This window comes from Enhydra lutris, unplaced genomic scaffold (assembly GCF_002288905.1).
Source record: "Enhydra lutris kenyoni isolate GAN:26980312 unplaced genomic scaffold, ASM228890v2 scaffoldscaffold12, whole genome shotgun sequence".
In the NCBI taxonomy this organism is placed as follows: Eukaryota; Metazoa; Chordata; class Mammalia; order Carnivora; family Mustelidae; genus Enhydra; species Enhydra lutris.
The window spans coordinates 43879483-43891999 of NW_019154096.1; the positions used below are offsets into that span (position 1 = coordinate 43879483).

At 33.5% G+C, this 12517-nt stretch overlaps 1 protein-coding gene across 1 annotated transcript in view; it reads left to right on the forward strand.

Moving 5' to 3' along the window:
• Positions 1 to 12517, forward strand: part of LOC111145285 (kinesin family member 20B) — a 77496-nt gene that overhangs the window by 15414 nt on the left and 49565 nt on the right. Inside the window, exons 8-16 of the mRNA XM_022500119.1 lie at positions 978 to 1205; positions 2361 to 2472; positions 3305 to 3376; positions 3683 to 3829; positions 4518 to 4680; positions 5313 to 5600; positions 10362 to 10501; positions 11455 to 11593; positions 12401 to 12509. Coding sequence (XP_022355827.1) covers positions 978 to 1205; positions 2361 to 2472; positions 3305 to 3376; positions 3683 to 3829; positions 4518 to 4680; positions 5313 to 5600; positions 10362 to 10501; positions 11455 to 11593; positions 12401 to 12509 — 1398 coding nt within the window. The remainder of the gene's footprint in view (positions 1 to 977; positions 1206 to 2360; positions 2473 to 3304; positions 3377 to 3682; positions 3830 to 4517; positions 4681 to 5312; positions 5601 to 10361; positions 10502 to 11454; positions 11594 to 12400; positions 12510 to 12517) is intronic.

The following is a 12517-nucleotide window of genomic DNA, read 5'->3' on the forward strand; positions in this document are numbered from 1 at the left end:
TTTACAACTCAGAAGTTTCATTAATTATACTTACCCTTAGTAAGTACTAAGTACTACTAAGTACTACTCAAAGTAGAAAGTACATACATATATTAACATTATCTAGTAATTAACTAGATAACTAGATACTAGATAGAGAGAGAGAGAGAGAGAGAGAGAGAGGAGGAAGCAGTTTCACCGCTGAGCAGAGCGCCAATGTGGGGCTTGATCCCAGGACCCTGGGATCATGACCTCGGCTGAAGGCAGAGGCTTTAACCTACTGAGCCACCCAGGCGCTCCTCCCAGATTTCTTACTTTGAGACCCTGTTATTTAACTAGGGGAAAGAATTAATAGTGGTCGTTGAAATTGAGTAGATGAAAGGTTGTGATTTGGATGGTGACTTATTCAGATAGATAATCAATGTACTGGTTATTTAACCTTAACTAAAAATGGTTTTTAACTTAAATTGTTCCTTTTTAGGTTGTGATGCAGAATGATAGTTATGATACTCTTTATGGTAAGGTTTCCTTTCTCACTTACTTTTCAAATGTTTATTATATGAAATACATTTGAATAGCTTTTAATTTTTGAATCACTCCTAGTGACTTAATTTTTTTTAATAACAATAATTATAAGAAAATGGTACATACTATATGAAATATCAATCACTGTAAAGTTTTATTTGGATTTAATATCACAAGGAATCCCTTTCACTTGTAACTTTCATGTAGAATTCAAAAGAGATATTATTTTTTCTTTGTCCTTTACAGGTAATTTCAATTTGATTCATTGGAATTCTTTCAAAAAGAAAAGAAAGATAAAAAGCAGCCAAGCTTTAGTTAATACAGATTTTTTTTTTTAACATCTGTTTTGGTCCAAAAAGTATTTAACCTTGCTGAAAGATTAAGGTTACTTAGTTTTTCAGGTTCTTGATCTGTCTTATGTCAGTTTTAGCCAGTTTTTAAATTTTGTGATTATCCTTTTCTATTTTTTGTAGGAAGTTTAACCAGCTCTTTGAATATCCCAGAGTTTGAAGAATCCATGAAAGACTGTGAACAAGCTAGCTTGAATATGGATAATAATATAAAATTTTCTGTGTGGGTTTCTTTCTTTGAGATTTACAATGAATGTATTTATGACTTGTTTGTTCCCGTATTATCTAAGTTCCAAAAGAGAAAGATGCTACGCCTTTCACAAGATGTAAAGGGCTATTCTTTTATAAAAGGTATAGTAAAGAATGCTTTTTATTTAACTGCTCTGAAGTTCCTTTCTAGGCTTTGTTACAGCAAGCTGGAGATAGAAAATTTTTATATTAATCATTAACATCAACATAGTAAGAGAAGTTTGTGCTTTGGAGGTATGTTTTGGTATGTTAATTAAACCTGAGTGTAAAGGGGTCAGGGTTGATACTGTTTTGCTTGAGTATCATTGGTAGGATTTTGGGAGGTGGGAAAAGCTGTGTGTGTTGATATTCACATTATTCTGCTGCTTTGTAGCAGCTATGAAGCTATGGATATGTATCTGCTCTTCCACAGTGGTGTTTTTCCAACTTTATAAAATCACTACTTAAAGTAGAAGTACATACATATATTAACATTATCTAGTAATTAACTAGATAACTAGATACTAGATACTAGATAATTAACATTATCTAGTATTTGCATGTGTGTATATACGCATATATATTTACAACTCAGAAGTTTCATTAATTATACTTACCCTTAGTAAGTACTAAGTACTACTAAGTACTACTCAAAGTAGAAAGTACATACATATATTAACATTATCTAGTAATTAACTAGATAACTAGATACTAGATAAATTAACATTATCTAGTATTTGCATGTGTGTATATATGCATATGTATTTACAACTCAGAAGTTTCATTAATTATACTTACCCTTAGTACAAGGAATATACTTTGATATTTTTCTGTATTTTGTTTCATTTTTATAAAATGCTGTTTATGACTCTGAATTTGACTTCATGATTGACTAATGAATTGCAATCTGCAGTGTCTCACATCTAGGTAATTTTGTAGGTTTAATCTATAATATGCTTTGTCTTCTTTTTTTTTTTTTTTTTTTCTGGATGTTTAATTCTACGGAGTTTCTTTTATTTTCAATTTTCCCTTTGGCCTACTGTTGAAAAACATCTGTGTTTGTATAACTTAAATATTGGAAAATAATTATAGTATCCTCCTCATGTGTATCTCTTCTAGTGGAATATAGAATGTCTGAGAGGATTCCACCTAGGCATTGTTATTAAAAGATTTCATTATATGTCTTTGGGAAAAGAGGTTACAAATCTCTAAAGAGATTACATTGTATAACAAATGCTGTTTTTATAAAGTGATATGTGTCCTCTTTACTTTTCAAAGATCTACAATGGATTCAAGTATCTGATTCCAAAGAAGCGTATAGACTCTTAAAACTAGGAATAAAGCACCAGAGTGTTGCCTTCACCAAACTGAACAATGCTTCTAGTAGAAGGTAAAGAGGAAGCCCTGCTGTGTGAGCTTGAAGTACCCAGGGTATTCTGTGCTATTATAAATACAACTAAGATTAAAGTGGGCAGTAGGTTCTCTGATATATTAAATGAATTCATGGGCATAAAAAATATTTTATTAAGAGCAATGAACACAAAAGATTATCAGGACTGTTTATTGTTCTAACAAAATTTACTAATTTGCATGAAGTCTCTTAGCTATTTTTATTCTTTATGTGAATATCTAAGCTCAATATTTTAAGAGTTACCTACAGTATGCATCTCAAGGGGTTAAGGGATGATGTTTTTAAAGGAAGGGATTGAGGCTTGAGAGACAAAAGGAAATAAGTTTAAGCAGTGAAATATTTAAAACAGGTTGTCTCTTAAGGGGGAAAAAGCCCTGTCCCCCATACTCAGTATGGCATGAAGATAGTATATGATCCAGATAAGCCTGTATTTGGGCCTAATGTATGCTTTAAGTGTATATTAAAAGAAAATTAGAATATATACCATTTTAACTAATAGTATAATCTTTGCAAGTAAATTGAGATTTTATTATAAATGATTTCACTAATAGAAGTTTGAATGTTAAGAGAAGGAGAGGGTTCAAAGAATTTGGGGCTTAATGAAAGATAAGATATTTAGTTTTAGGGAATTAGGTATGTAGGTGACAGTGGAACACTGGATTGAAATATCTGGCAACTAGTTGGAAAGTGCAGTGCTGGAGGTATGGCTAGTATTAGGATATAAACGTTGATTTAGATACTTACGTTGTCTGTTTAGAATACAGAAATTAAAAATGAAAGATAACATTTGATTTTTCTATATTTCTTTTAGTCATAGCATATTCACTATTAGAATATTACAGATTGAAGATTCTGAAATGCCTCGTGTAATACGAGTCAGTGAGTAAGTTGAGCATTCTTTAAATTGTAATTATTTTGGGGGCGCCTGGGTGGCTCACTTGGTTAAATGCCCGACTCTTGATTTCGGCTCAGGTCATGATTTTAGGATTGTGAGATTGAGTCCAGTATTAGACTCTTCACTAAGCATGGAGCCTGCTCAAGATTCTCTTTCTCCCTCTCCTCCTCAAGCCCCACTAAGGCTCTCTCTCTCTCTCACTTAAAAAAAAAAAATTGTAATTATTTTGAATTGTTTTGTTTTGAAGAACTTTTTATAGGTTTTTTTTTTTTTTTTTTTTTTTGGTTAATTCAGATTGTGTTTATGTGATCTTGCTGGTTCAGAAAGAAGCATGAAGACACAGAATGAAGGGGAAAGGTTAAGAGAGACTGGGAATATCAACACTTCTTTATTGACTCTGGGAAAGTGTATCAATGTTTTGAAAAACAGTGAAAAGTCAAAGTAAGTTGCTGGAAGTGCTATGTGTATATTAAGTATTAATAATATTTAAACTTTCAAATCTTATTTTAGAAAGTTCTTTTTTGTTTTTAACCTGCTTTTATGTAATGTGTATATATGAAATATGAAAGAAATACTTAGAGTTCTTGGATTAAAAAAACTGAAATAAAAAAACAATGTCAGTCAATGCCATTGACTCATCAAGTAAACATAATATTTTCCATCGCAAGTATATGTCAATAGACACTAGAGATAATAAGCTTCTCATGATCCTGGCTTAGCATCTATAACCACTTTATTCTTACTAATCATTTTGTTCTTCTAGATGTGATAGATTTCTGCATTAATTAGCATTTTAAGCTGAATAAGTTGTAATTAACCTTTATCATTTTTAGTAAAGGTGTTTCATGGCATATATTGTAACATTTCTTAACATTAGAAAACACAACCCACTTTAATTTGGTTTTCTTAACATTTGTCTAGTGAGTTATTGTTATTTTTAGTATTATTATCAGCAGTATTTAAAGAAAATAGTAGGAATAAACAGAAAATGACTTTTCTGTTTTATATGCTAATCACTAACCTAGAAGTCCATGATAGCTAGATCAATTATTTCTTTGTAAAATTTATTAGCGTTCTGACTTCATGAGATTTGTTTTAACTTAGAGTTTTTTGAAAAATTTTTCCATAGGTTTCAACAGCACGTGCCTTTCCGGGAAAGCAAACTGACCCACTATTTTCAAAGTTTTTTTAATGGTAAAGGGAAAATATGCATGATTGTCAACATCAGCCAATGTTATTTTGCCTATGATGAAACGCTCAATGTGTTGAAATTCTCAGCCATTGCACAAAAAGTAAATATATTCAAATTTCTGCAGAATTTATTAAGTCTCTTATTAGGATATGATCTATTTTTTCTCAGCATGGCTAGTACATTTTGCACTTAACAACTGTAAACCTAGGAAATAATTGAAGATTAAAAATGTAAATGTTTGACCAAGTAAGAGGACATGTGACAAGATTGAAAGTTATCCCTTGTGTAATTACTTTTTCTTAAAGATTTATTTATTTTATTTTAGAAAATGACAGAGGGGAGAGAGAGAAAGAAAGCATGGGAGGGAGAGGAGCAGAGAGACAGGGAGAGAGAAACCCAAACTGACTCTGAGCCCCAACATGGGGCTCGATCCCACAACCCCAAGATCATGACCTGAGCTGAAACTGGGAGTTGGATGCTCAGCCAACAGAGCCACCCAGGCACCCCCAAATTATAAGTATTCTTGTAATGGATTGACTGCTCCACCACCCATCTAGTTCACTAAGTGGCTAATCAGGAAACCCTTCTGCTAGGAGCCCTTCTTGTATGTTTGTTTGCATAGGTCTTTTTTTTAAATGCTAGAGTTGTGATTTGACTTAAATTTACGAAATTATTTTTTCGTCGACAGTTTTTCCTTTTCTGTTTTAAAAGTCACATTGGATATTTTAACAGGTTTGTGTTCCAGACACTTTAAATTCTTCGCAAGAGAAATCATTTGGACCTGTCAAGTCTCAAGATATATTATTGGACATTAATAATTCAGTTAATAAAATATTAAATGTAAAAAGATCCACAATTTCATGGGAAAGTGGTCTAGAAGATGTGGTGGAAGATGAAGATCTAATTGAGGATTTAGAAAAAGGTGAAGAAAACCAAAGTGTGGAAACTGAACTTACTGATGAAGATCTAGATAAAACACTGGAGGAAGATAAGGCTTTCATTAGCTACGAGGAGAAGAGAGTATGTATTAAGAACTTGTACTTCTAAGCTTGGCTTATTATTATTGTGAAGTTAGATTTAATAATACTTAAGCCTCCCTGTCTTCTAATTTTTTTCAAGAATGTGCTAAATTTTTTATATATCTCAGCTTTATATTTTGTAAGAAAGTAACTTTTTAAAAGATTTTATTTTATTTATTTTTTTAAAAAAATTTTTATTTATTTATTTGACAGAGAGAGAGAGAGATCACAAGTAGGCAGAGAGGCAGGCAGAGAGAGAGGGGGAAGCAGGCTCCCCCTGAGCAGAGAGCCTGATGCGGGGCTCGATCCCAGGCCCCTGAGATCATGACCTGAGCCAAAGGCAGAGGCTTAACCCACTGAGCCACCCAGGCACCCCTAAAGATTTTATTTTTAAGTAATCTTTTCAACATGCGGCTTGCACTCACAACTCCATGATCAAGAGTTGCACACTGTACCGACTAGGCCAGCCAGGTGCTCCTATAATTTGAAAAATTTTAAACGCACAGAAAGACTAGTACAGTGAAAACCCATTGGATTTGTTAGTTAACATTTTACCATGTTCAATTCTTTATGTTTGTGAATACACATTTTTTGCCTGTACCATTTGAAAATAAGGTATAGACATAATGAATGATACCTTACAACTACTTCAGTGTGTTTCCTAATACTGTAGACATAGTCCTTATGATCACAAGACCATTTTCACACCTAAGCAATTTAATATTGATAGAATAATATAATCTGTTATACTGTCCATAGTGAGATTTCTTCAGTGATCCCACTATGTCCTTTATAGGCACTTTGTTTTTGATCTACAACTGAAGTTAAAAAATTGCTTTTGATTGTCATGTTTCTTATGTTTCTTTAGTTATTTGTAATCTAACAAAGATATTTTTGAGAAGTTAAGGCTAGTTGTCTTGTAGAATACCCCCAATCTGGATTTCTCTGATTTTTCTTCATGATTCAGGTATTACACTATCATCTAGGTCAAGTTGTGAATTTCATATTGCGTCCTATCTGGAGACACATGATACCTGATTTCCCCATTCTTGGTGATGCTAGGTTTTGCTCATATGGTTAAGGTATTGTGTTTCAGATCTCTTTTCATTGTGAAATTGTATCACCTGTGTGATGATACTTTTGAGACCAGGTGGATGCCTTCTTCTGCAGTATCCTTTCACACAATGATTCTGGCATACTCCACCAAACTTAGTTTGCAGTCTTAAGTACAAGCACTCAAAATGGCCACCCAGTACCAATTAGTCTTCAAAAACAGGAATTGGTTGGTCATCTATATATTTATAGTAAATAAATAAGATTGAATGGTGGTAATTTTAGACTCTGTTCAGATACAGTTCACACATTTATTTACATTGTATTAATCCTGAGATTTAGCTCATGTTCATATTACTGGTTCCCCTCATTAATTGGCCATAACTACATCTATATATATGGAGTCTTCTTAACCATTGTCCTAGGAACCCTGATAACCATATGCTCATGGGTGTGCTTTAAAAGTGTTGACAAGGGGCACCTGGGTGGCTCAGTGGGTTAAAGCCTCTGCCTTCGGCTCAGGTCATGATTCCAGGGTCCTGGAATGGAGCCCTGCTCAGCAGGGAGCCTGCTTCCTCCTCTCTCTCTGCCTGCTTCTCTGCCTACTTGTGATCTCTGTCAAATAAATAAACAAAATCTTTAAAATAAAATAAAATAAAATAAAAGTGTTGACAAATCTCACATCCTAGTACCCTTGGACTATAGAACTCAAAGTAGATGGATGATATATTGGTTTAAATATTCTCGTTTTAATAATTTAGTTCATTGTCCCTGAAGACCATTATTGCACCTGTGTTGTTTGGAAATGAGAATGAAAGCTTCAGATGCTAGTCCCAATCTATCTGGTCAATATGTGATGGGATCTTGTTTACCGTGGACCTCTGTAATGTAATGCTTTACCTCAGTGATAAAAGGAGTGATCAGTAGGCCTAGTTTAGTTTGTATTAATTTTCTCAAAGCTGAAGTTTATATATGATGTTGATTAAAGTTGAAATGTTAGTAAAATTTCTGAATTTACCAGAGGAAACTAATGCTACAGTTTATAATTGATTATATCATATAAGTGCCTATCTCTCTATAACATTGATAAAATAAAAATTTCATCAAAACGTATTATAATATTTAACTTTTATTTTATTTTTTTATTTTTATTTTTTATTTTTATTTTTTTGACAGACAGAGATCACAAGTAGGCAGAGAGGCAGGCAGAGAGGAAGAAGCAGGCTCCCCACTGAGCAGAGAGCCCTATGTGAGGCTATATCCCAGGACCCTGGAATCATGACCTGAGCTGAAGGCAGAGGCTTTAACCCACTGAGCCACCCAGGCGCCCCTATAATATTTAACTTTTAAAAATGAAACTGATTAGACTGCTTGCTTTATATTATTAGCATTTTTTTTTTTTAAAGATTTTATTTATTTATTTGACAGAGAGAGATCACAAGCAGGCAGAGAGGCAGGCAGAGAGAGAGGAGGAAGCAGGCTCCCTGCTGAGCAGAGAGCCCGATGCGGGGCTCGATCCCAGGACCCTGAGATCATGACCTGAGCCGAAGGCAGCGGCTTAACCCACTGAGCCACCCAGGCGCCCCTATATTATTAGCATTTTAATTGGCATTAAAAATCATTATGAGATACATAGATATTGGCATATTGATGCTTATGGTTCATTTAGCCAGAAAGACTAGATTTTTTTTTAGCAAAAACTTTATCATGCACTAACAATGATAAAAACATAAATTGTTGAGAATTATTAAAATAAGGCAATTTCCCAAGCTATTCCCACATTCATGCATATTTCTTTAGGTCTCCTACATTTCTTCTTTAATCATTATAGTTTATTGTCTTATTATATATTTATATTTTATATATAAATATATAATATATATTATATATTTATTCCCTATGATACCTTTTTGTTTCTTAAATTCCACATATGAGTGAAATGATATGATGATTGTCTTTCGCTGACTTATTTCACTTAGCATAATACCCTGTAGTTTTATCCACATTGTTGCAAATGGCAAGATTTCATTTTTTTGATGGCTGAGCAGTATTCCCGCGTGTGTGTGTGTGTGTGTGTGTGCGCGCGCGCGCACACACCAAATCTTATTTATCCATTCTCTGTTGATGGCCATCTGGGTTCTTTCTATAGTTTGGCTATTGTGGATATTGCTGCTAAAAAAATAGGGACACCTAAGTGGCTCACTCAGTTAAGCTTCTTACTCTTGATCTCAGCTCAGGTCTCATTACAGCTTATTGTTTTAAACAGTGGGAAAATGTGGTTGTTTGAAATTATAAAAGTATTATTTAATCATGGTGGAGTCTGGAAAAAGAAAAAGAGGGAAACAAATTAAATATAAAAATCTCTTGGGGCACCTGGGAGGCTCAGTGGGTTAAGCCTCTGCCTTCGGCTCAGGTCATGATCTCAGGGTCCTGGGATCGAGCCCTGCATCAGGCTCTCTGCTCGGTGGGGAGCCTGCTTCCCCCTCTCTCTCTGCCTGCCTCTCTGCCTACTTGTGACCTCTCTCTCTCTCTGTGTGTGTCAAATAAATAAATAATCTTAAAAAAAAAAAAATCTCTTTACATACCAGTCATGTTAATGGGTTTTTACTCTACATTACACTTTTGTAACCTGATTTTCTTCACTTGAAAGTGCAAATTGTGCAAAATTGTGCAAAGTATGAATTAATATGTCATCATTGTTCATTACAGTAGGTTACTGTGTGATTACACCATAATTGAACCAATCTTTTTTATGTTTGACTTTTGAATTAGGTTTCACTTTTCCTTAATTAAATATAATCACTACCACAAAACAATACTCTGATAACAATTTTCACAGCCAAAACACTGGGTCCTGTTATATAAGTATTTACTCGGTATAGTTTCATAGGAGAATTTCAAAGTCAAAATATCTATAGAAAATATTTTCAGATACAAAATTAAGACATTGAAAGACCTGTAGCTTCGAGAGAGTTTATTGATTTATTATTGAGAAACTTTAAATAGAAATCTTACGGAATGTGAGGTTATTATATGATGCTCTAATTTATTTTGTCATAGATCTGTACTGGCCATGTCAAGTGTTAATTGCTTTATTTATCCCTTGTCCATATTATATGATTATGTATGCGTTTTCCAAAGTCTTGGAGTTGTTGTTTACATTTGGATAGTTATAAAAGCCAAATAAGATAAGTTTGTGTAACATCTCTTTTTGACATTTTGGAAAGTGTTTTGGGATTCTTAGTAACTTCTTTATGTAACACTTAGGCTTTAGATCTTGACTAATTTAAAATCCAACCTTCAGCATTTTCCACAGACCTGGTCTTTACTTTCTTCACCTTTGAAGTATGGATGCTGCTCCCAAGCTCACAGAGGTTGTGTGGATTGAAAAGCATCAAATATGAACTCTTTAGAGTAGTTCCCGGTAGATAATAGATTTTTAGATTTTTTTCTTTTTTTTTCCTTTCTTTGTGTAGCCTCATGGTAATACATATGAGTTACTGTAAGTGTATTTTTAAAATACAGAGAGGTCCACTTGATATTTCAGATTAATGAATTTCTGCAATATGTAATTTTCAGTGAGAATATTACCATTATTGAAAGAATGCATAAGTATAGTCACTAAATGAAGAGTTATTTTTGAATGCTCAGACTGTAATATTTCTTTGGGGATATATTTATTCTTAGGATTTTCATATTTATGTTTTAGAAACTATTAGATTTAATAGAAGACTTGAAAAAAAAACTGATAAATGAAAGAAAAGAAAAGTTAACACTGGAATTTAAAATTCGTGATGAAGTTACACAGGAGTTTACTCAATATTTAGCTCAACGGGAAGCTGACTTTAAGTAAGTTATTTCTTTATGTCCTAGTAAAAATTGAAAATTTTATTTGTTCAGAATCTTAAAAAAGTTATTTATTTATATTAAGTGGCTTCTGAATTCTGACCTTTCTGTGGGCTTGAAAGTAACTTGCTAATCCTCACAGTGTTTCAGAGTTGTACATGAATGATTTAGAATCTGCTTTTAGTTTATAATATACTTAATCTTAGAAATTTATTTTTATTGGGGCGCCTGGGTGGCTCAGTGGGTTAAGCCTCTGCCTTCGGCTCAGGTCATGATCTCAGGGTCCTGGGATCGAGCCCCTCATTGGGCTCTCTGCTCAGCAGGGAGCCTGCTTCCTCCTCTCTCTGCCTGTTTATGATCTCTGTCTGTCAAATAAATAAATAAAATCTTTAAAAAAAATTTATTTTTATTATTTTATTTATTTTTTTCATCGTGGTAAGTGTACTTTTTAATCTCCATCACCCATATGACCCATCCCCCTACACATTTACCCTGATAACCTTAAGTTTGTTCTCTGTGGTTAAGAGTCTGTTTCTTGGTTTGTCTCTCTTTTTTTCCCTTTGTTCATTTGTTTTGTTTCTTAAATTTCACATATTAGTGAGATCATGTAGTATTTGTCTTTCTTAGACTTGTTTTGCTTAGTGTTAAAATCTCTAACACCATCCATTTTGTTGTAAATGGCAGTATTTCATTCCTTTTTATGGCTAAATAATATTCCATTGTGATGTGTGTATGTGTGTGTGTGTGTACATATGTGTGTGTGTATATATATATGTATATATATACACCACATTTTTGTGCATTTGTCTATTGATAGACACTTGGGCTGCTTCTGTAGTTTGGCTATTGTAAATAATGCTGCAGTAAACATAGGGGTGCATGTGTCCTTAACCTTGGAAATTAAAAAAAACACAAAGTGTTGCTTTTTCTTAATGGGATTAATTTGTGTTATGAAGGGAAACTCTCCTTCAGGAACGAGAGATACTTGAAGAAAATGCTGAATGTCGTTTGGCTATCTTCAAGGATTTGGTTGGTAAATGTGATACTCAAGAAGAACCAGCAAATCAAGATTGTGCCATGGAAGTTGAAACCAAAGTATGTTAACTGAAATGTTAAGTCCAGTGATATTTTTGGTGCCAGCATGTAGTGTACCACATCAATAATGAAAAAACATTAAAATACTTCAGAGTTTTCAGAATATTTTACTGTGATGAAAGCAAAAGTATTATATGTAAAAAGGATTGCTCTTGCTGGCTGACTGACCATTCCCTGCTGTTGAGGAAACATTATCTTTTTCTGTTGCTTCCACTGAAATTGATGTCTTTTGGGCGTTGTTTGATTTTTCTTTTTCTTTTTTTTTTTTTTTACTTACTCAGTTTAGGGGCCTGGGATGCTTATGTCCTGGCTCTTGCTGTCAAATCATCTTTATATGTCCCAGACATGGTTTGGCTCTTGGACTGAGTTGTGATAATGGAAGTTTGTTTCCTCAGCTGTCCCAACAGAGACTTAGGAGACTTATAAGTGAAAGTATACCTGAACTGATGTCATAATTGTTCTATAATGACATAAAGAGTGGAACCATGTCTCCCATTCCATAAAACAGAAAATACGTAATGGGACACAGCTTTTTCATAATTGGAGATACTTTAATATACTTTATTGAAAAACATTTTAAGTTGTGAATTTTTTGCTATGTGTTAAAACTGTCTAAATCAGATAGTGCCACATTCTAAGAGTGAAAGCCACTGTTAACAATAGGCATGTGGTTTTTGCTATTTTTAGGAAGCACATAATCATGTAGGAATTGAAGATATTATTGATTCTCTTCAAGATGATGTCACTGATATTAAGAAACAGGCTGAAATTGCTCACTTATATATTGCATCTCTTGCTGACCCCCAGGAAGCTATTGCTTGTTTAGAAATAAAATTTAATCAAGTTAAGGCTGAATTAACTAAAACCAAAGAAGAATTAATCAAAACCCAGGAAGAGTTAAAAAAGAGAGAAAATGGTAAGTAG